This window comes from Kogia breviceps, chromosome 5 (assembly GCF_026419965.1).
Source record: "Kogia breviceps isolate mKogBre1 chromosome 5, mKogBre1 haplotype 1, whole genome shotgun sequence".
NCBI lineage: Eukaryota > Metazoa > Chordata > Mammalia > Artiodactyla > Physeteridae > Kogia > Kogia breviceps.
The window spans coordinates 66,850,341-66,870,007 of record NC_081314.1 but is presented as its reverse complement, the minus strand read 5'-3'; the positions used below and the strand labels follow the sequence as shown (position 1 = coordinate 66,870,007).

The 19,667-nt window shown below is 50.3% G+C and overlaps 1 protein-coding gene across 1 annotated transcript; it reads left to right on the top strand.

Moving 5' to 3' along the window:
* Positions 1-7,816: 7,816 nt before the first annotated feature.
* Positions 7,817-18,931, top strand: LOC131756822 (cytochrome P450 2J2-like). Its single transcript, XM_059063917.1, has 9 exons — positions 7,817-7,918; positions 9,504-9,666; positions 10,588-10,737; positions 11,439-11,599; positions 11,880-12,260; positions 12,671-12,812; positions 13,605-13,792; positions 18,480-18,621; positions 18,714-18,931. Exons 1-9 carry the CDS (start codon positions 7,817-7,819, stop codon positions 18,929-18,931), a joined length of 1,647 nt encoding a protein of 548 aa, XP_058919900.1.
* The last annotated feature ends 736 nt before the right edge of the window (positions 18,932-19,667 follow it).

The window sequence follows — 19,667 nt, the reverse complement described above, 5'->3', positions numbered from 1 at the left end:
CCCTAAATTTGATTTTTAAAGGCAATTTCCACATTACCATTCTGTCCTCTCACAGCTTATAATTCCCTGAGTCCAAGTAGATAGTCAGAGTGTGCTAACTGCTGTAACAAGCCAAACTTTCAGCAGCTTTTCACAATGACCCCACCCCTGTCACAGAGCAGTGTGGTGCTGGGATGGGGGGTGGGTGAGAGTCACTCGTGAACCCAGGCTTTCTCCTTCTGGTCATTCTGCTAACCTCTAGGCTTGAAGTCCTCAGCCAGATCCTCTGTGTGGGCTAGTAAACCAGGGAAGAAAGAGCATGCAATGTTGAACAGGAAGTTTTTGTGGGCCAGACCTAAAGATAGTATATATTACTTCCACTCAAATTCCACTGGCTAGAGCTCACTTCTGTAGCTGTACCTAGCTGCAAGGGAGGCTGGGCAATGTCTAGCAGTGTGCCCAGGAGGCGAAAACTGCTTTGAAGACAAAACAGCTTTGGTGAACATCTAGCCACCTCTGCTGCAGGGAATTAGTGACCCATTGGAGCCCGTTTACAGGTATAGAAACAAAATACTAGTCTCATAAAATCCTCATGTCTATTTCATAATAGGTATTGATTTATTGTATTTTAATTAAGGTTTTAAACCTAATAAGCTTTATAACCTATCAGTGTTGTCACCTTCAACAAGGAAAGAGAGTACTCATATTATCTGAGCACCTGTGTGCCAAGCACTGTAGAGGCGCCAGCAATATGACCTTATTTAATTTTCTCAATTATTGTACAAGGTAGATGTTATTAAACACATTTTGCTGATGAAGAAACAGGTCCATGAAGATTAAGTTCTCTCAGGTCACACATCTAGTACATGGTAAATTACATAGAAATCAAACCCAGTTTGATTCTAGACTTCTTGTGGTTCTCTTGCATCTCATGATCTCAGCCTCAGTTGCTTCAGGAATAAATGCATGTGCTGGACCAGATGGTCTCTAAGATTTCTTCCAACTCCAGTTCTGATTAATGTGGATCAACAAATATGTCCTGAAAAACCTGGGTCCTGGTAACCTCATTTGAAGCATAGCTCCAGAACTGTGTCCATCCCTCCTAGCTCCCACGAGGGAGATGGTGTGTATTTGGATGCAGGGGGTCACCTCTTTTCCTGGGATCTTCTCCCTATCCTGCTGCTGTCTCTGGCTTGGGCTCCAGCAAACTCCCACACACCCCCTCTGGTGGACTCAGCATAGGAAGACTAAGCCAGCTGCTGCCTAAGTGAGAACTGTCAGAGCTTGGAATTGGTCTCCCACAGCTATGGCACAGCCGCCTTCCTAAAGAGGAGCCCCATCACCCACCCAGGACTGGCCCAGTGCCAGCCAGGGAGGACTGTGGGCACACAGCTGCTGGGGCCAAGACACTCACCTTGCCCAGAACAGTTCTAGGGGCTGAGGGACACTGTCCTGACCAACCTTTTATGTCCTTGACAAAGAATTTAGTGGGCTGTGGTCCTGGGGCCATTCTGTCCACTGATGACAGAAAATGTGTCAACAGGCCCACTTGGGGTCCTCCCCTACCTCATCCTCATGGGCCTATGAAAGAGACCTTCCCTCCAAGCTCGCACTTCTCCTTCCCATGTTATTGACCCAACTATCTCTTCCCTGCCAGCTTCCCAATACCCAGACTCTAGCTTCCTCTGGATTTTTTCCTTTCCCCAAAAAATATTTATGGAGCATCATCCATTAAGTGCTGGGCACTCTGCTGGCCACTGGAGACCAAAAACAGACACGTGGAGCTCACGGCTGAAAAAGAAGAGAGACTGAAACAATGTGCTCTCTGTAGCTGTCTCTTTTTCTCTCCCTCCTTCCTCCTCCGTGATTCTCTGCTCTTGTTTCATGCAGCCAGCATGCTGAGAGCAGCCAGGCTCTCTCATGACTGGGGAGGTGCCTGGGCCGGTTCTGGCCTGGGTTGTACAGACACTCTTTCCTCCTGTTGGCGGTGTTCTTTACCTTGGGGTCATGCGTTCTCACTTTGAGTGTGGAAAGGTCTGAAGGTCTAATATAAGGATGTGAGCCTGGGGCTGGTGCTAAAAGGCCAAAAAGGCCTCTGGGCCTTGGGCCTCCCTGAGACCAGCCACAGGAGTCCTCTGCACCAGACTGTCCAGACTAACCCGCCAAGCTGCCTCACAGAGGGCAAAGCCTTGAAGCAATCAGTGGAAGGGTTTTTGCCTAGAGCATCCTTGGTGGATATTTCCTTTGGGAGCCTGGCAGCTGGTCAAGATTGTAGGTGCTCTGTCCTGGCTACCCACCACGTGTTACAACCACTGGCATTCATAGTTAGATAAGCAAAACAATGTTTGACTAAGAGACCTGATACTACCCATTCCTAGGTATGATCGGATTCTTCCTGTAAATCACACCACACTAGGCAAGCCATTTTGTACTTAGAGAGACTGTCACTCCTCTGGTTTCAATTCTTTGTCCTTGGTCAGTACTAGAGTCACTCTCAGAAATGGACCCATGAGGAAAGCTGCTGCTCATCTTCCAGAAAATCTCTGTTAACAACTTTGTCTACTAGATAATAGTCCACACAGTAAATCCCTTTCAGAATTTGCTACTGGGAAAATTCTCTGCTTCTCAATGGGGATTCTGGAACACATGGTGTCTCCACTCTTATTCTTAAGCTCAGGCACTGTAAGTACATTTGTCTCCGTCTATTTCCAGTGTCCTCCAAAAGATTTTGGGGCTTTCCTTTTGACTGTTTAAAATATATTTAATATTTTTAACAAAAAAACTTCCATAAATCTTGTTTGCATAAGAGGAATAGGCTGAGTATAATGAAAACATCATTCTGGTTTGATGAATAATTCAACTACGTCCCGAGCTCCATGAAGGCAGAAGGTGTTGGGTGTGGGTGTGCCCTTGTGCATGGGGAGGGTGTTGGCTGCCCTCTGCCGAGCTCTTCAGACACCAAGCCTCCTCCTGAGCCCTGGGATCCTAATCCTGGGGCACAGCAGTGGCGTGTGGGAGTGTCTTTTGTGACCCCACTCCCCCTCTCAAGTTGAGGTTGAAAGAAAGCCACTCCCTGTGGGAACTGGAACACTCAGCATAATTCTCAATGCCGAGATGTCATTACAGTGAGACCTCACATCATCATTTCCCTGCCTGCAAAGCCTGGAGACTTTCGGAGTCGGAGGCTGTAGGATGTTCATGGGGAGTGGTCAAACTGGGATACTTTGGAGAATGAAAGAGGCACAATTAATGTTATAATGTGCAAAGCATGACATGTCCTTTAGGGCCGGCCATTGCCCCGGTTGCCTGGGTATGGTCTCTGAGTCTGACCCTCCTTCAGTTAGGGATCTGTGGGTCTCCCAATCTTCCCCAGAAATAGCTCCAGTTCTTTGGGGACTTCATCTAACTGTCCGGAGGCCACCTGTATTTTTTCCCACTCACTCCCAGGAGGCATAAGGCACATTGTGCAAATTCAACACAAATGTAAGAAGTACAAGTCCCTCTCTTTGTTCATGTGTACGGAGATAAATTTAGGGACCTCTCCTCCCTCACCTCTTCTCATTTCTTTTATCTCTAGTGGTCTCCGTACCTCCTTATTTTTGTCTCCTCCCCTTCAGAGTGGAGGGAGAGGTAGAGGTGGGGCTACAGATAGCCCAAACCTTGCTGGAGTGGGTGTGGAGTGGAAGTGAGCACGGATTAGGCTCAGGTTTGGGTAGATCTAGAGATGGGAGGAAGCAGCCTTTTATCTGGAATCCATCACATTGCAGGGAGCAGTCTATTTTCGAGAATACCTCCTGCCTGGGGCTCAGGACCGTTGGTTGAGGCTGTGATATGCTGTCCATAGCCACTGTTTCTCCAGGGGCCACAGAAGGGGGTCCCCCTGGATGGGGGAGAGGAGAGAAAGGTGGAGTGGAAAAGGCATCTCAGTCCTGAAGAAGGGGCTCCTGGGTGCAGCATCAGACAGGATGCAAAGCCAGACCTGGGACCAGCCTAGGCCCTGTGAAGGAGGCCTCTACAGCTGCATCAGAATCTCTGGAAGCATGACTGGCTCAGGGTTTCTCACTTTTGATTTTCTCTTGGCCTTTAGTAAACCCCCTTTTGAGTGTGCTGGCTTGTCCCAGCTGAGAGGCAGCTGTGGAAAGAGAAAACTGAAAACTTGGAGACAGAAGACCTGGGTTAGAATTGTAGCCTTACCACTTTCTTGAGCAAATCAGTTCACCCTTGCTTTCTTCATCTGTAAAACAGAAGCAATAATGTTACCCCAAAACTGGGTTTGCCTCCTGGTGGGTGTCAAGCCAAAAGATGCACCCAAGACAAAGAGCAGGAGAGAAGGATTTATTACTCGCAGCAGGTAAGGAGAACACTGGGATCTTTCCCAAAGCAGCTTCTCCCCAAACAGCAAAACTGGGGGTGTTTTAAGCTAAGTGTAGATGTGTATTCATAAAGGGGCCTGGGTGGTCTACAGAGTCCAAGCTTTAGCTGATTGAAGTCACGAGGGTCAGAAAATGTCCACATCATCATCCCTTAGGTTCCAGTTGATCTGGTGGTTGAGCCCTTCAGGCTAATGTTTACTGTGGTAACAGAACTGGGAGTCTTGACAACCGATATTACCTTTGCTATTTTTACTTCTCTTGCCTGATAACAGTTGTTTGTTTCTGCATTCTTTTGTTCCCTTAAGATGGTTAGTTTTTAACGATCAAGGGCCAGCATTGTGGCCAGGCTTAGATCACAAAATGGCTTAGGCCAAAAATGGCTTCTTTTATGTCCAGAAAGCCAGGCTTGCTTGGTTTTCTTTCTCCGGGGATCCCCTACCTCACCTGCTTATAGTAACATCCATCACAGTGTCATAGAAAGCACTGGTTTAGGACTTTGATGGGCAAATACCTCACACAGGGCAGGTGCTCAGCCAAGACATCTTTAGTTGATTTGAGTTGTTCCTAGAGGAATAAGAGACAGAGGTCTGAGCTTTGTCTGCCCTTGGCTTAGAATTCTAAAAAGGAAACGGGGGGCCCCATGGCCTGGGTGGTGATGGTGGCTGGAGTCATAAGGGGACCATCTCTGAAGGTACGACTTGAGGGTGGGCTACCACAGGATCAGACACTCTGCATGGGGACCATGTGGCCTACCTCCACCATCTTGTTGGGGAGCCCATACCTCACAGTGTAACACTGAGGGCCTTGGCCAAGCAATGAGGAGGGGGTTAGTGCCCTGGGGCCTCCGTTCCAGGTCCCGGACGTGCCATCCCTGGAATCTGATTGCTGTGGCCCTGTGTGCTGTGTGTGTCTCTCTTCCAGGAGCCACATTCCATCCTCAGGAGCCAGAGGGAGGGGAGGAAGCTTGTCAAAGTTTAACACACTTAGGAATGTTGACCAGGCAAGTCTCCCATTAGGGGAATAAATTTCTATGTCTTAAAGAAAAGGCTTCAAATGCTATATCTGATTTTGAGGAGGCTCTGAGAAGCATTCCTACCTAGCCGAGACACCCAGAATGTAGCTGGACCCGAATGAAATGTGGTCAGTGGGTCACAAGACAGATGACCGACCCATCTTTCTATCCTACGACAATCTCCCAAACCAGAGTCACCGTCACAGCCGCTGCCCAATTCCCTGCATCTGTGCAAAAGCCTCTACTAAAACCCTCATGCCTGCCAGCACCACCCACCCCAGCCATCCCCAGAACACCATCTTCAAGTGCCCAAACCACCAAAACCATCTGAGTTAACTCAAAGGCTGCAACGGCGTACTAGGTTACATGTGAGATATTCCAAGGTCCCCACACTGCAGTCGGGGAGAGAAGGAGGTAAAGCAGAAGTCTAGACGTGTGTGGAAGGACCACCATGGAGGAGCTCTCATGCAGTGGACACTGGTGCGCTCACACAGAGGAAAGTAAGCCATGGGACTGGCCTGGGGGGCCACCAGGTCCTTCTGTTAGTAAGTCCACATTACCTAATGGCACCTTGGGACTCTGAGCAATCAGGTGACACTGTTGGAGAAACCCATAGAAAGGTAGACATGACACCTGCCCTTAGGACCTTGTCATATTGTGGAAGAGATGGAGTGGACACCCACGTAGTTAACAGAGCCAAGGCAAGAACAAGGCAAGGACCACTGTGGGAGAGGGTTGGGGTGTTTGGAGGTAGTGGATAGAGACCGGTGAGGTTGGCTAGAGAAGCATTTCGAGAAGTGTAGGCTCTTAAGCAACAATTTGAGGAAGAAGGAACATGACGTGTTGGAGAGAGGAAGACAACTTATAAAAAGCGGAAGCCAGCAGTTTTGTGGAAATTGCAGCAGTAACAGTACTTGTACCAGCATGTACATTATCCACAAGCACTTTCATCTCATGTTGTCTCAGCTCATCCTCCTAACAGCCCTGTGAGGGGAGCATCCTTGTCATCACATCCAGGTGAGAGAGACCTTGAAGATAGATGGAACTGCTAGAGGAGGAGACATGGGGGAAGGGCCTCCAGGCAGAGGGAACTACATGAGCAAAGGCATAGAGATAGGGAAGGACTGACTGTGTGGATGGAGAGATTAGTACAGGGTTTCCACATGCAGAGTGAAGTCTGAGAACTATTCATCAGTTGATGGACCATTCATCATTTTTGGCCGTTATGAATGATGCTGCTGTGAACACTTGTGTACACATTTTGGTGTGAACATATGTTTTCATTTCTCTTGAGTATATACCTAGGAGTGGAACCACTGGATCATGTGCTAATTCTATGATTAACCATGCGAGGAACTGCTAGATTGTTTCCAAAGAAGCTGCACCATTTTACATTTTCTATGGGATTTCTTGCCCTCCAGCTTCTAATTGGATTTGACCAATAGGAGGCACATTACATTGCAGACATCAGAGGGTAGAGCAGAGTGAGGAGGAGGTATTTATTTTCTGCAGGATTGCCATAAACCAGCTGCATCTCACTAGTGAAGGCCAGAGCTCATGTCAATGATTCACCAAGAGTCTCTGGTGGGTCTCCACCAAACTAGGGGCTCCCGGCTCCTCTGCTGATGTCTCTGTCCCTTGGCTTTTTGAAAAAATTGTGGTAAAATATACACAATATAAAGCTTACCATTTTAATCTTTTGGGGGGGGGCAGGGGGCCAAACGGTGCAGCTTGCAGGATCTTAGTTCCCTGACCGGGGATCCAACCTGGGGTCCCTGCAATGCAAGCAAGGAGTCCTAACCACTGGACCGCCAGGGAATTTCCCACATTTTCATCTTTTTTAAGTGTACAGTTGAATGGCATTAAGTGCGTTCACATTGTTGTGTAGCCATCACCCTCATCCATCTCCAGAGCTTTTCCATCTTTCTGAACTGAAACTCCACACTGTTTATCTATGCCCCTCTCCTCTCCCAGCCTTGAGTGGGCAGGGCTCCCCCGTGTGACTACCCTGGAGCACTGCACGGTGCCTTGTGGTGCCACTAACTCCTGCCCACACACCTTTGTAAATCTCTCTTAAACTATCTTCAATGTACTCAACTTGAGTGTACCATTTATCTTCCGCCACACCTGATACAACAACTTTCTGAGGCAGTGCCTAAAATTACCATCACCATTGTACAAATGAGAAAACCAAGGCAGGGGGAGGCTGAATAACTTGCCCAAGGTCATCACCTAGTAAGGGGAGAGCTAGGATTTCGACTCAGCAATCTGGCTCCAGGACAGCTGAGATAAAAGCAAAGGCTACAGAATGTGACAACTGACAAACACGAGGATCCCGGGCAGGTGAAGAGTTCAAGCTGACCAGACGCTGGAGCGGGGATGGGGGTGACTGGGAGGCTGGTGAGGTCTCCAGAGAGACGGTTTAGCACGTGGGCAGAGGGGAGCAGGAAAGATGAGCCCAGTCTGCGTCATGCTGAGCCAGAATACCATATCCCAAGGAGAGACACCACCTCTGCCAGTGGCTGCCCCATCCCTCGCCGAGCTGACCCAGGCGGTCAGCTGAGACTCGCAGGAAGAGGCCGAGAGGACCTTGACTGGGGTTGAGCTCCATGGGCCAGAGGTGAGGCTGCTCTGGGAATGAAGCTGTCCCAACCTGTCCCAGGCCAGGGCCCTGTGGCCCTGCTGAGTAGCCGGGCCTGGGTGTGACTGGCGTGACCAAGTGGATTTACTCCATTGTGAGAAGACTCCTGGGATTGCCTCCCAACATGACACTGCCTGATTGTGCTGGGATAACAGTGGTGGTCAGATGGCGCTGGAGGGGAGGGTGGACGAACAGAGCTAAAGAGAAGGCGGGAGCGCACTGGCATCCCAGGGCTGGAGGCAAAGGGGTGAGGGATGTGCAGGCCCGAGATGTTCTCCCTGCTCAGCAGGCTGGCTTTCTCCTTCCTGCTCCTGAAACTTGGCACCATCTACTGGGAAAGGAGCCACCTTCCTCCTGGTCCTTTCCCCTTCCGCATCCTTGGAAACCTATGGCAACTAAGCTTTCAGCTGCACCCAGAGACACTTCTCCAGGTAGGGAATCCGTCCTGAGTTGGAGGCCCTCCGGAGGGGTGGGCACACGGACCCTCTCTCTCAGCCCAGGGACACTAGAAGCAAGGAACTGGGCTCAGACACGCGTGGGGGGGTGGATCCTGCACCTGCCACTCACTTGCTCTATGACCTCGAGCCTCAGTTTCCTCATCTGTCAAATGCAGGGTTGTTGGGGGATTGCAAACATTGAATGTAAAAACTTTGCACAGGGACGTCCCTGGCGGTTCAGTGACTAAGGCTCCACGCTCCCAATGCAGGGGGCGTGGGTTCGATCCCTGGTCAGGGAACTAGATCCCACATGCCACAACTAAGATTTCATATGCCACAACTGAGACTGGAGCAACCGAATAAATAAATAAATAAATAAATAAATAAATATTTAAAAGAAAAAAAAAAAAAAAACTTTGCACAGAGGTCACCTAAGAGGATTCTACTGCAGAGCTCCACTGCCAATGTAATGAGGTGGAGAAAACTCTTTAACAGGACTCTGCTCCAGGAGAGCATTGTTTATGGTTGGAAGGAATTTTCTGAAAAGCCACGTGGGATGGGAACTGGGGAGAATGGGATCCCTGAGGGCACACTCAAGTAGCATTGCTACACCAAGCCCCCTTCTAGGATGGGTGGAGCCCACCAGTGGGAGGGTTTTGTTGCCCTGAGTGGGGGATTTGGAATCCGGGCCGGAGCTGAATTATTGCTAAGAATTGGAGGGCTGGAGACAATTCCCTTCCCAATGACAATGCTCAGCTCTCATCAATGTTGACTAAGTATTTTATTTATTTATTTATTTATTTTGTGGTACGCGGGCCTCTCACAGTTGTGGCCTCTCCCGTTGCGGAGCACAGGCTCCGGACGCGCAGGCTCAGCGGCCATGGCTCACGGGCCCAGCCACGCCGCGGCATGTGGGATCTTCCCAGACCGGGGCACGAACCAGTGTCCCCTGCATCGGCAGACGGACTCTCAACCACTGCGCCACCAGGGAAGCCCGACTAAGTATTTTATAAAATTCTGGTTGAAGATTCTAGAGACCCTGGGACCCTGTCTCTCTGCAGCTGGCCCAGGCTCACGGCAACGTGTTCACCATGTGGGTGGGCCCGACGCCCGTGGTGGTGCTGAGCGGCTTCCGGGTGGTGAAGGAAGCCCTGGTCTCCAACTCGGAGCAGCTCTCAGGCCGGCCCCTCACCCAGCTCTTCCGGGACCTGTTTGGAGAAAGAGGCAAGGCTGCCCTCTCTTCTGGGAACGGGGTGGCTGGATGGTGACTGCACTCAGGAGTCCCCTGGGGTGACCCACAACTGTTAACAGGGAGGAGTCTGCCCGGAGGACTCCGGTCTCCTCAAACACCGCTGTGCGAGGGGAGAGGGGAGCATGGGAAGGAACCAGCTCTGGGGGGTCAAAAAGACCTGGGTCGGGCTTCCCTGGTGGCGCAGTGGTTGAGAGTCTGCCTGCTGATGCAGGGGACACGGGTTCATGCCCCCGTCCGGGAAGATCCCACATGCCGCGGGAGCGGCTGGGCCCGTGAGCCATGGCCGCTGAGCCTGCGCGTCTGGAGCCTGTGCTCCGCAACAGGAGAGGCCACAGCAGTGAGGGGTCTGCATACTGCAAAAAAAAAAAAAAAAAAAAAAAAAAGAGAGAGAAAGACCTGGGTCAAGTCTCAGCTGTGCCCCTGCCAGCTCTGTGACCGGACGAGGCAGCCTCACTCTCCGTCCCTCAGTGTGCTCATCTGTCAGATGGGGATAGTGACTGCTCCCGCCTCCCCGGGATGTGGGGGAGATTAAGTGAGCCCTACAGCCAAGAGTGCCCAGGACAGTGCCTGGCTCAGCAAATGCCCTTCCTCCCACTTCCTTCCCTCCAGGCTCCGTTCTCCCTTCCCTCCTTTATCTCCTCCTCCATTTCTTGTGGGGACTCTGAATGGCAAAATCAGATTGGCCGCTTGGGAGGAGGGCATAGCTGAGCCCACCTTGATGGCACCAGGCTCACAGACCATATGACCGCCAAATGCCCCTCGGTCAGAGCACCAGCCCCGAGCTGATTGGGAAGGCTGCCCAGGGGTCTGCTCTCCCTGCCTGAGTGAGAGCCAGGTGGCCCTGGCCTGGGAGGCTGGGATGGGCTGCTGACTGTCCCCCAACCCGGACCCAGGGGTCATCTGCAGCAACGGGCACACGTGGAGGCAGCAGAGACGCTTCTGCCTGGTAACGCTTCAGGAGCTAGGCCGAGGCAAGCTGGCACTGGAGCTGCAGTTGCAGGGAGAGGCGGCAGAGCTGGCAGAGGCCTTCCACCAGGAACAGGGTAAGGAGCGGGCTGGGGCAGGCCCACCCTAATCCCTCCACAACAAACACGCACACTCCTGCAAGGAGGCTGAGCCCTCGGTGTGTGTGTTTGTGTTTGTGTGTGTGTGTGTGTAAAGGGGTGGACCCTTTGTGGGTCCAGTAGGGGATTTGTGCTACATCAATAAATCAGGAGTTTCTGTAAGGTGGGCAAGTGGGCAGACAGAGGCCCAAGAATGTCCAGTCCATTGAGACGCCTGAAGCCCTTCTCTACAGGTGGGGAAATGTCCTCCCTCAACATCTCGAGCCTTTTACACCACAGACCCTTTGCACATGCTGTTCTCCCTCTGGAATGTCCTAATCCACTCCCCTCCCCTCCCTGTGAGAAATCACTGCTCCTTTCAGACCTGGCTGACGTCACCTGCCTAAGAAGCCCTCCCCAAATCCCAGGCACAGCTGGTCCATGCATCCTTTGTTCCCAGCTGGGACATACCTGCCCCACGTTCTAGTGTGTTTAACTGTCTCTCACACCTCCCCCTGCAAACCCAGAGCCTGTCACCAAGCCTGGCTCACAGAAGTTGCTCCGTAAGCATTTGCTGAGTGAATGACTGAAGACCGGGAATGAATGAGTGATGCAATGAGTAACCATATACAGACTGGATGAACACTCAGGGCAGTGCTCTTTTTGCCTCCTTACCCTGAGCCCTGCCCCTCTGCTCTCAGGTAGACCCTTCGACCCTCGGGTACACATTGTCACGTCCACGGCCAGAGTCATTGGGGCCCTCGTGTTTGGTCGCTGCTTCCTCTTGGAGGATCCCTTCCTCCAGGAACTGATTCAAGCCATCGACTTTGGCCTGGCCTCTGTCAACACCATTTGGCGCAAGGTAAGCTGGCCCTCGGGGAGGCAGGTGTGTCGGCCATTGGACAGCTGGGGGCCCAGGGCAGGCAGTGGCCTCAGCCAGGGCATAGCAGGGAGGGTGTCAGGTAGGCAGGAGGAAGGCCACGGGGCCTGATTCTGGGTTCCTCAGGCAGCCTCTGCTCAGCAAAGTGACGATTCACTGCATCAAAGTTCCTTTATTGTGGTTGAGCATGGAAGTGTGGGCAGGGAGTAAGAGACAGGTTAAACCCCCTTAAATACAGCTGTCTGGGCCTGCGACATCCTAGCTGAGCCCTGGGTCCAGTCTCTGCTACTACTGCTTTCATTACTGTCTAGATTACTTTGGGAGTGTGGAGAATTTCCAGATGACGAGCGGTTCTGGGATGCCCATGTCAGAGGTTCCAGACCACTTTGGTGCCCCCAGCACCATTCTGAGCTGCCCTGACTCAGGATCAGCACCTGAGCAGCCCCTGGGCGGGCCTCTTCCCCCACAGCTGTATGATCTGTTCCTCTGGGCCTTCCGTCGCCGCCCAGGCCCCCACCAGGAGATGTTTAGGTACCAGAAGGCTGTGCGAGGCTATATCTGCCGGGAGATCAGCAGACACAAACTCAGGACACCTGAGGCCCCCAAGGACTTCATCAGCTGCTACCTGGCCCAGATCATTAAGGTGGGCGTGAAACAGCTGCAGACGGAGGGAGGGAGGGACGGAGGGCGCTGTCTTCCCGGCTGCATCTGATTTCAAGGCCACGGCCTCAGTTCCTCATCCTGGCCTCAGTTTTTCAGAGCACGCTGAAGCAGCAGCCGTTTGGGTTTTTCCCTCCCTATCTTTTCCCAGGCCAGCGCTGGCTCCTGCAGACATTGGTAGGGTGGGAAGCAGGGGACCTGGCTGATGTCAGGGCAGTTCCCCCCTCAAAAGTCAGTGCAGTCCTGGGACTCAGGCCCTTCTGACTACAGAGGAGTTCTGGTCCCACAAGTTTAGGGACAGGCCAGGCCTCAGTTCGGGGAGATGCCAGGGCTCTGAGAGGAGAGCTTCAGACTCGGAGCTGATCTCTCCACCACTCATCCCCCACCCACCAGGCCACGGCCGACCCTGTCTCCACACTCAATGAAGAAAACCTGATCCAGGTGGTGGTCGACCTGTTTCTGGGAGGCACTGACACCACGGCCACTACCCTGTGCTGGGCACTCATCTACATGGTCCAGCATGGAGCCATCCAGGGTAAGGGGGCCGTGGTTACACCCTGCTGACTGCCCCATGCCTGTTACCCCTGCTGTGGGCTTCTGGGCTGAAGGAACCTGTCCCCATCACTGTCTTTGGTCTGCAGCCCCAGGGGTGGGTCCTGCTCTCACTGCTGTGGTGTAGGAGGTGTTCATGGCTTTGAATCAGATGGAGGGGCTGGGGGTGGGGACTTCTAGTCCCACCCTGCTACTTACTGAGTGATCCTGGGTAAGTAATTCAACCACTTAGGAACAGTGTGAAATGAGGCAACATTATTTCACCCATTCAGTAATGATCCAGCACCAACTAAGTGCCAGGCCCTGTGTCAATGTCCACTCAAGATCACAAAGGAAAAAAAGGTGGCTAGAGTTCTCTCAGGGACAAACTGGCCATGACCTAAGTTCAAATCCTGGTTCCACTAGTTTTGTGACCTTCAGGAAAGTACCTGTCCTGTCACAGCCTCAGTTTTCTTGTCTGTAAAGTGGAGAAAACAGTTCCTACCCCATAGGACTCTTTGTATATAGAACACTTGGCACGTAGTGGGTGCACAAATCTGGGTCCTAGCCCTTCCCTCAAGTCGCCCTTGGAGGAGCAAATCCTGCAAAATCTTGTTCACAAGCTCTGCCTCAGAGAGGGACTGCCACTGTTGAGACCAGGGGTGTCTGAGTGGGGTAGGGCCACCTAGGGGCGATGAACCGCGGCGACTGTCTCTGGGTGGGGATGAGGACGGTGGGGCGTGGTGGGGAGGTCGGGCTGCAGCCCCTCCCGGAACCCACGCAGAGCCGCCTGCAGAGAGGGTGCAGCGGGAGCTGGATGAGGTGCTGGGCACCTCCCGGGCCGTCCGCTACGAGGGCCGCGAGCGACTGCCCAACACCCGCGCCGTCCTCCACGAGGAGCAGCGCCTCAGCAGCGTTGTGACCGCAGGTGCCGTGCGCCAGTGCGTGACCTCCACCCGTGTGCGCGACCACCCTGTGCCCAAGGTAGGAGGCCCCGGTGTGACCTCATGCCCGATCCAGTGCCTGCAGAAAGCACCCTTCTCTGGGCTGCCTGCCAAGCACAGCCACCTGCTACAGCTTCTGCCTGTCTGCCAACTCTCAGTCAATCATCCGTCCATCCATCCATTCATCTCTATCTATGGCATTCCAGATGGAGAGTTATGATTGTGAAAGAGTACACTCAATTAGGGATATTTTTAAATCTTCTGTATTGTTCAGAAGTAACCCCGGCAGACATTTTAATGCACCTCTTTCCAATCTTTTTTGTCCACATATATTTTACATAGCTGTGATTATGTTGAATATATAACTCTGAGTCCTTCATTTCACTTAACATATCATTCTGATTCTTCTACATTACTGGTTCCCAAACTTCTAGGTACACCAGAATCACATGCAGGGCTTGCTAAACTGTACATTGCTGGGAGCCATTCCCAGAGTTTTGGGGGTGAGGCCTGAGAATCTGCCTTTCTAACAGGTTACCAGGTGGTGTGGATGCTTTGGGTCCCAGGACCACATTTTGAAAACCACTGTTTCACGTCACTCTAAATGGCTGCATAATGTTCCACCAAATGGATGTTTTGTAATTCTTAACCCTTTTTGGTGCACATTTGGCCTATTTGCAATTTATGTGCCTTAGGCTTGGTCTGCATTTTGTGTCATATCCTTAGAACTGATTTCTAGTAGAAATGCCTGTCTCTTTTCTTTCATTTTATAACTAGGTTAAGAGAACAAGTACTGAATAAGGAGAGATAGTGGAATAAAGTTAAATCAAACTGTTTAGGTCAAGAACAGCCACTGTATATGTACATAAAACTTGAGTCTGAGCTTCCCTGGATGAAGTCAAAAAAGGAAATCCCAATTAGGTATGACTCTTTTTTTTTTTTTTTTTTTTTTGCGGTATGCGGGCCTCTCACTGCTGTGGCCTCTCCCGTTGCGGAGCACAGGCTCCAGACGCGCAGGCCTAGCGGCCATGGCTCACGGGCTTAGTTGCTCCACGGCGTGTGGGATCCTCCCGGACCAGGGCACGAACCCGTGTCTCCTGCATCGGCAGGCGGATTCTCAACCACTGCGCCACCAGGGAAGCCCAGGTATGACTCTTATTACATCATAAAAGGAAGCATGCCTGTATCAGGAAAACTCTGGCTTATCACCCTTCAAGAAGTTATTATGAAGATCATCAATCATAATACCTTTTTGAGGGCCAGTGGACAATGTATTGGGTGGTGCCTTCAGTAGTTTAAAGATACAGAAATATTCTTTCATATGGTAACTTCTTCTTATCTTCAACCCATTTTAAATGATGAAAGTTTAACATGAATACATTTCTGCATGGAGTTAAAAAATAGAGTTCAGGTTTGTAGCTCTCTGGTGATTCAGCTTGAAACAGGTTTCTATGCATGTTTCTGACATGAACTGGATAATAACATAATAATTCCTGCTCTTTGCAAAGCCTTACTGTGTGCTAAGGGCTTTGAGTCCACTACAGCATTCAGTCCTCACAATGACTGACTGACATGCAGATCCTAGATAAAAGATATTTATTGAATTAGTTGTCTGTCTCTCTTGCTATGTAATAAATTACCCCCAAACTTAGCAACTTACAAAAACAACACTTCTGTGGGCTAGAGATCTCGGTGTCTGTGGGTCAGGGATCTAGGTGCAGCTTAGCTGGATGCCTCTGATTCAAGGTCTCTCGTGATGTTATGATGAAGTTGTTGGCGGGGGCTGCAGTCTTATCTGAAGGCTCCATGGGGAGGTTCCACTATTAGAGCACTTGCATTGCTATCTTCAGGATTCAGTTTCTCCTGGGCTGTTGGCTGGAGGCCACCCTCAGTTCCTTAATATTGGGCCTCTACATAGGGCAGCTCAAAACATAGCAGCTGACCTCCATTAGAGAGAGCAAGTGAGAAGACAGAAGCTATAGTCTTTTTGTATCCTAATCTCAGATGTAGTATCCCATCACTTTTGCCATATTCTATTTGCTAGAAGTGAGTCACTAGAGCCAGCCCACCCTCAAGGGGAGATGGTTTTACGGGGAGTGAATGCCAGGCATCAAGAAACATTTTGGGAGTGGGGTGTCATTTTAAAGGAAATGTAGCACAGGTGTGTAGGTGGCAAGGTTGCCATTTTAATGAAGATGAAACAGAGTCACTCATCTAGGTGCCCTATGCATGGAGGTGCGCTGTGTAAGACTTTCCTCAGAAAGGGACTTTGGCTCAGCACTGATGCTCCAGCCTGTCCCTGGTGGAAGCCTCAGTGGTACAAGGTGGTACACCATGAAAACAATGGGATAGAAGGTATGGGGGCCCAATTTTTTCCATCATGAGAATCTTTGTTCAACTCTTACAACCATGGTTCAGGGCAGACTTGACAGCAAGGGCCCTGCCAGGATGTGATTATTAAATTCTTATTAATTTGATCAGACTTGAGATTCTTGTCTCCATGCATTTTTTTCTTCATAATAACCCTGTCCTTTAGATGCTGTTGCTACTGTTATTCTTTTTTTTTTAACAGATAGCTTAAGAGAGCTCAAGTAACTGCCCCAAACACACAGTTAGTAAGGTACTTAACTGAGTTTCGAATTCATGTCCCTCTGATTCCAAGTTTTTGGCTCTACCATACTCCCTGCTGTTCATATTGCTCCAAAAATGCCTCTTTAGGAAGGTAAATGAATCAGCATGTTGGAAGGAAGTGTTTTGCATTGTCTGTTGGTCTGCCAGATTGGCTAATACTGAACAGTCCTTGGCAGTATTTGGCCATCAAGTTCAGAGGTTAGACAAACGTCTCCTTAATTGTGAGGATAGGACCATGTCATCAACTCATTTTGGTGTTATCCTGGTAGGAGGCCCCAGGCCCTTGTTGTCCAAGAGTTGTTCCAAATTAGGTCAAGTTAAAAAGGAGGGAACTAAGGTTCAGCTCTGTTTTATGTTGTTTGGGATTAGAAATTTCTTTATTAATAGCCCATTCCTGCCAATTTGATTCTAGGAGGTGTTCTGTGATAAGAGCTCCAGGGAACCATTAACAGCCTGAAATCAATACTGAGCTTTTCCAACTTGGGCGAGAGATGTCTCCTGAAAGTAGAATCAAAGCTTGACAGTAGATCATTAAATGTTACAGACTTCCCTAAACGGTTCTTAACCATTCCATCAGTCGAGTGACAGTGACAGCAGCAATGGTCCCTAGTACAGAGGTGGCGCTTCAAGCCTGTCTCTCTTCAGACATTTGATTTGATTGTAAACTCCAAGCTGCCATTTACTGGGAAGAAGTTGGGATAGAATCCCCAGGAGGTATCCAGCAGGCAGATGGCTCTATAATTTGGAGGAGAGGGAGGGTTGTCCTTGTTGTGTGCTGGGTAGGCTATGGTCTAAGCCTGTCCCACGAATTAATCAGTTAATCACTTTGCAAGGAGTCCAGAACATTATCCAGAACAGGATATAAATAATTCTGGAGGGAAAAGAGCATCTTGCCAGGAGCCTCTGCATCTGAAGGTGATTATTAAGAACTATTGTAATGCAGTGGTTACTTCATCCCTGGTAGTGAAAATAGAGGGAAATTCCCAGGACTATAACTAGGAAACAAACAGCTCACTCAGGCAGCAGCAAGAACATGTGCTTCCCAATCCCTCTGATTAAAGCCACAGAGTAAAGAGGTCTGGGTGCCTGTCAGTCTGGATGGCTAAGGTCAGGCCCGTCCCTTAAGGCTTCAGTAGAGCAACTAAAAAAAAAAAAAAAGAAGAAGAAGAAAAAGAAAAGTGCCTTCTGAAAGTATTTGCATTGTCTGAAGTTCTGCATTCTTCACTGGCTTCTCTTTGGTGTGCAGGCTTCAAACAGCTGAGTTTTAAATTTTTAATTACAAGATGCCTTTGTCAAAACTGAGAATCCTGTGGCCAGTTCTCTAGTCTCCACAGGGGTGACCAGTTTAATTCTCTGGTGTTGGTTAATGAGCCACAGGATATGAGGCCTTCCTCAGAACACCTGGAGCTGCACCTCCCAGGTCCCGGGTCCATAGCGAACCCCATCCTGGTTCCACTTTGGCTTCCTGGTCAGCCCAGGGCCCATGTGATAAGGAACAGAAGTCACCAACAGAGCCTTTGGCTCCTTTCTGCTCCCATCTGTTCAGTCTGATTCTCTTTCCAGTTATTCACTTCTTTGAGGTAGAGTGAGGGCTTGGGTTAGGTTAGGGTTAGAGGTCACTCTCTCCTCTCCCTAATCATAATAATTGAAGTTTTCTGTCTCTTCTTCTCTCTGCCCTGTTATTCAGTCTTTCTTTCACTTTGTCTGCCATTCCATTTCTCCTCTCTCTCTCTCTCTTTCACACAAACACACACACACACACACACACCCCGCCAGCGTTCATTGCCCTGTGCAGAAATTGGTCCCCTCCATTCATGCCCAATAGCCACTGGCCCTCTTCCTAGGAGGCAGAAGCTGAGTCTCTAGCCTCGGCCAGGAGTCTTTAGAATGGAGGTGGGTGCCCCTTAGCCAGGAGAGCATAATGCCCAACAACTTCACTGATGTGAAGGCCTGTCTGCTGAATCTCTTTGAGGACACCTGGTCCCAGGCAACTCTCCTCTGCACACCGAGTGTTCTCTGAGCTCATATCAGCCCAGCATCAGGGCTGGGTGCTGGGCCAGCTGAGCTCCCTGAGCCATACCAGCTCCTCTCTGCAGAGCACCATCATCTTGCCCAACCTGGCCTCTGTGTTCTATGACTCTGAGTGTTGGGAGACCCCCCAACAATTCAACCCTGGCCACTTCCGGGACAAGGATGGAAACTTCCTGGTCAATGAGGCCTTCCTGCCATTCTCTGCAGGTACTGGACACAACACTGGGTCATGGGTGGTGGGTGTGACGGGCCAGGCACAGGGACAGCTGCCACCCTCTGACCTTTCCTTCTGCTTCCAGGGCATCGAGTGTGCCTAGGGGACCAGTTGGTTTGGATGGAGCTCTTCCTGATGTTTGCCACTCTCCTCAGGACCTTTTGGTTCCAACTGCCAGAGAGGAGCCCAGGGCTGAGGCTGGAGTACATCTTTGGGGGCACTCGGCAGCCCCGGCCCCAGAAGATCTGTGCCGTGCCCCGTCTGAACTGCCTCAACCCAGGTCCTAGAGAGGAGGGTGTGTAGCCAATGGCAGGGGGCGGGGGCAGTCTGGAGACTTGTCCCCCACAAAGACCTTCCTTAGTCTCTTTCGGCTCCTGAAAAGTTGAAGGAGAACAGAGATTCACCAACTCAGCTGCCTGTGTTTCCCCCTAACACAGGCTCTGATGAGTGACATTGGAGAGTAGACGTATTAAGGACTCCACAAAGGTGGCTCAGTTCTGGTAGCTCAGTTCTTAGGATTTTACAAGGTTAGTTAAGAGATTTGGCCTTGAATCACTTCACGAGATAAATCTGGCGAGTCAAGACTCACAAGGTGGCAGCTAAAGAGGTTCAGAGGGAGAGGCATTTGAGAAAAACTATAAATACAGTAATGCATCCAAATATTAGCCATGCTGGCCCCTGATAGTCCAAAAACTGGCAAGCTTATTTTCTGTCCTCTCCTTCCCTCTACTGACTGGATGCAAGAAGTGCAGGTCCCTGCCAACAGAGGACAGAGAAAGATCTTCCCGAGTCTCTGTATCAGGCAAAGCCAGGAATTTAGGACGCCCCAAGGTTTGAAACACCATGTCTCCAGACAAGTCTTGCTTATTAAAAAAGAATAACTTTTATTAAGGAAATTAAAATTAAAATCAAAATGAGATACCACTACACACCTATTTGAATTGCTGAAAACAAAGCCCTGAGCCCAAGTACTGAAATTCTCACACAGTGCTGATGGGAATATAAAATGGTACAACCACACTGGAAAACAGTTTGGGAA

What these genes read in the sequence shown, in the direction of transcription:
- LOC131756822 (XM_059063917.1), top strand. Translation starts at nt 7,817, where the DNA reads ATGAGCCCAGTCTGCGTCATGCTGAGCCAGAATACCATATCCCAAGGA. An exon ending in TCAACACCATTTGGCGCAAG is followed by an intron (nt 11,600 to 11,879) that starts GTAAGCTGGCCC and finishes GCGACATCCTAG; the next exon opens with CTGAGCCCTGGGTCCAGTCT. An exon ending in CTTCCTGCCATTCTCTGCAG is followed by an intron (nt 18,622 to 18,713) that starts GTACTGGACACA and finishes TTCTGCTTCCAG; the next exon opens with GGCATCGAGTGTGCCTAGGG.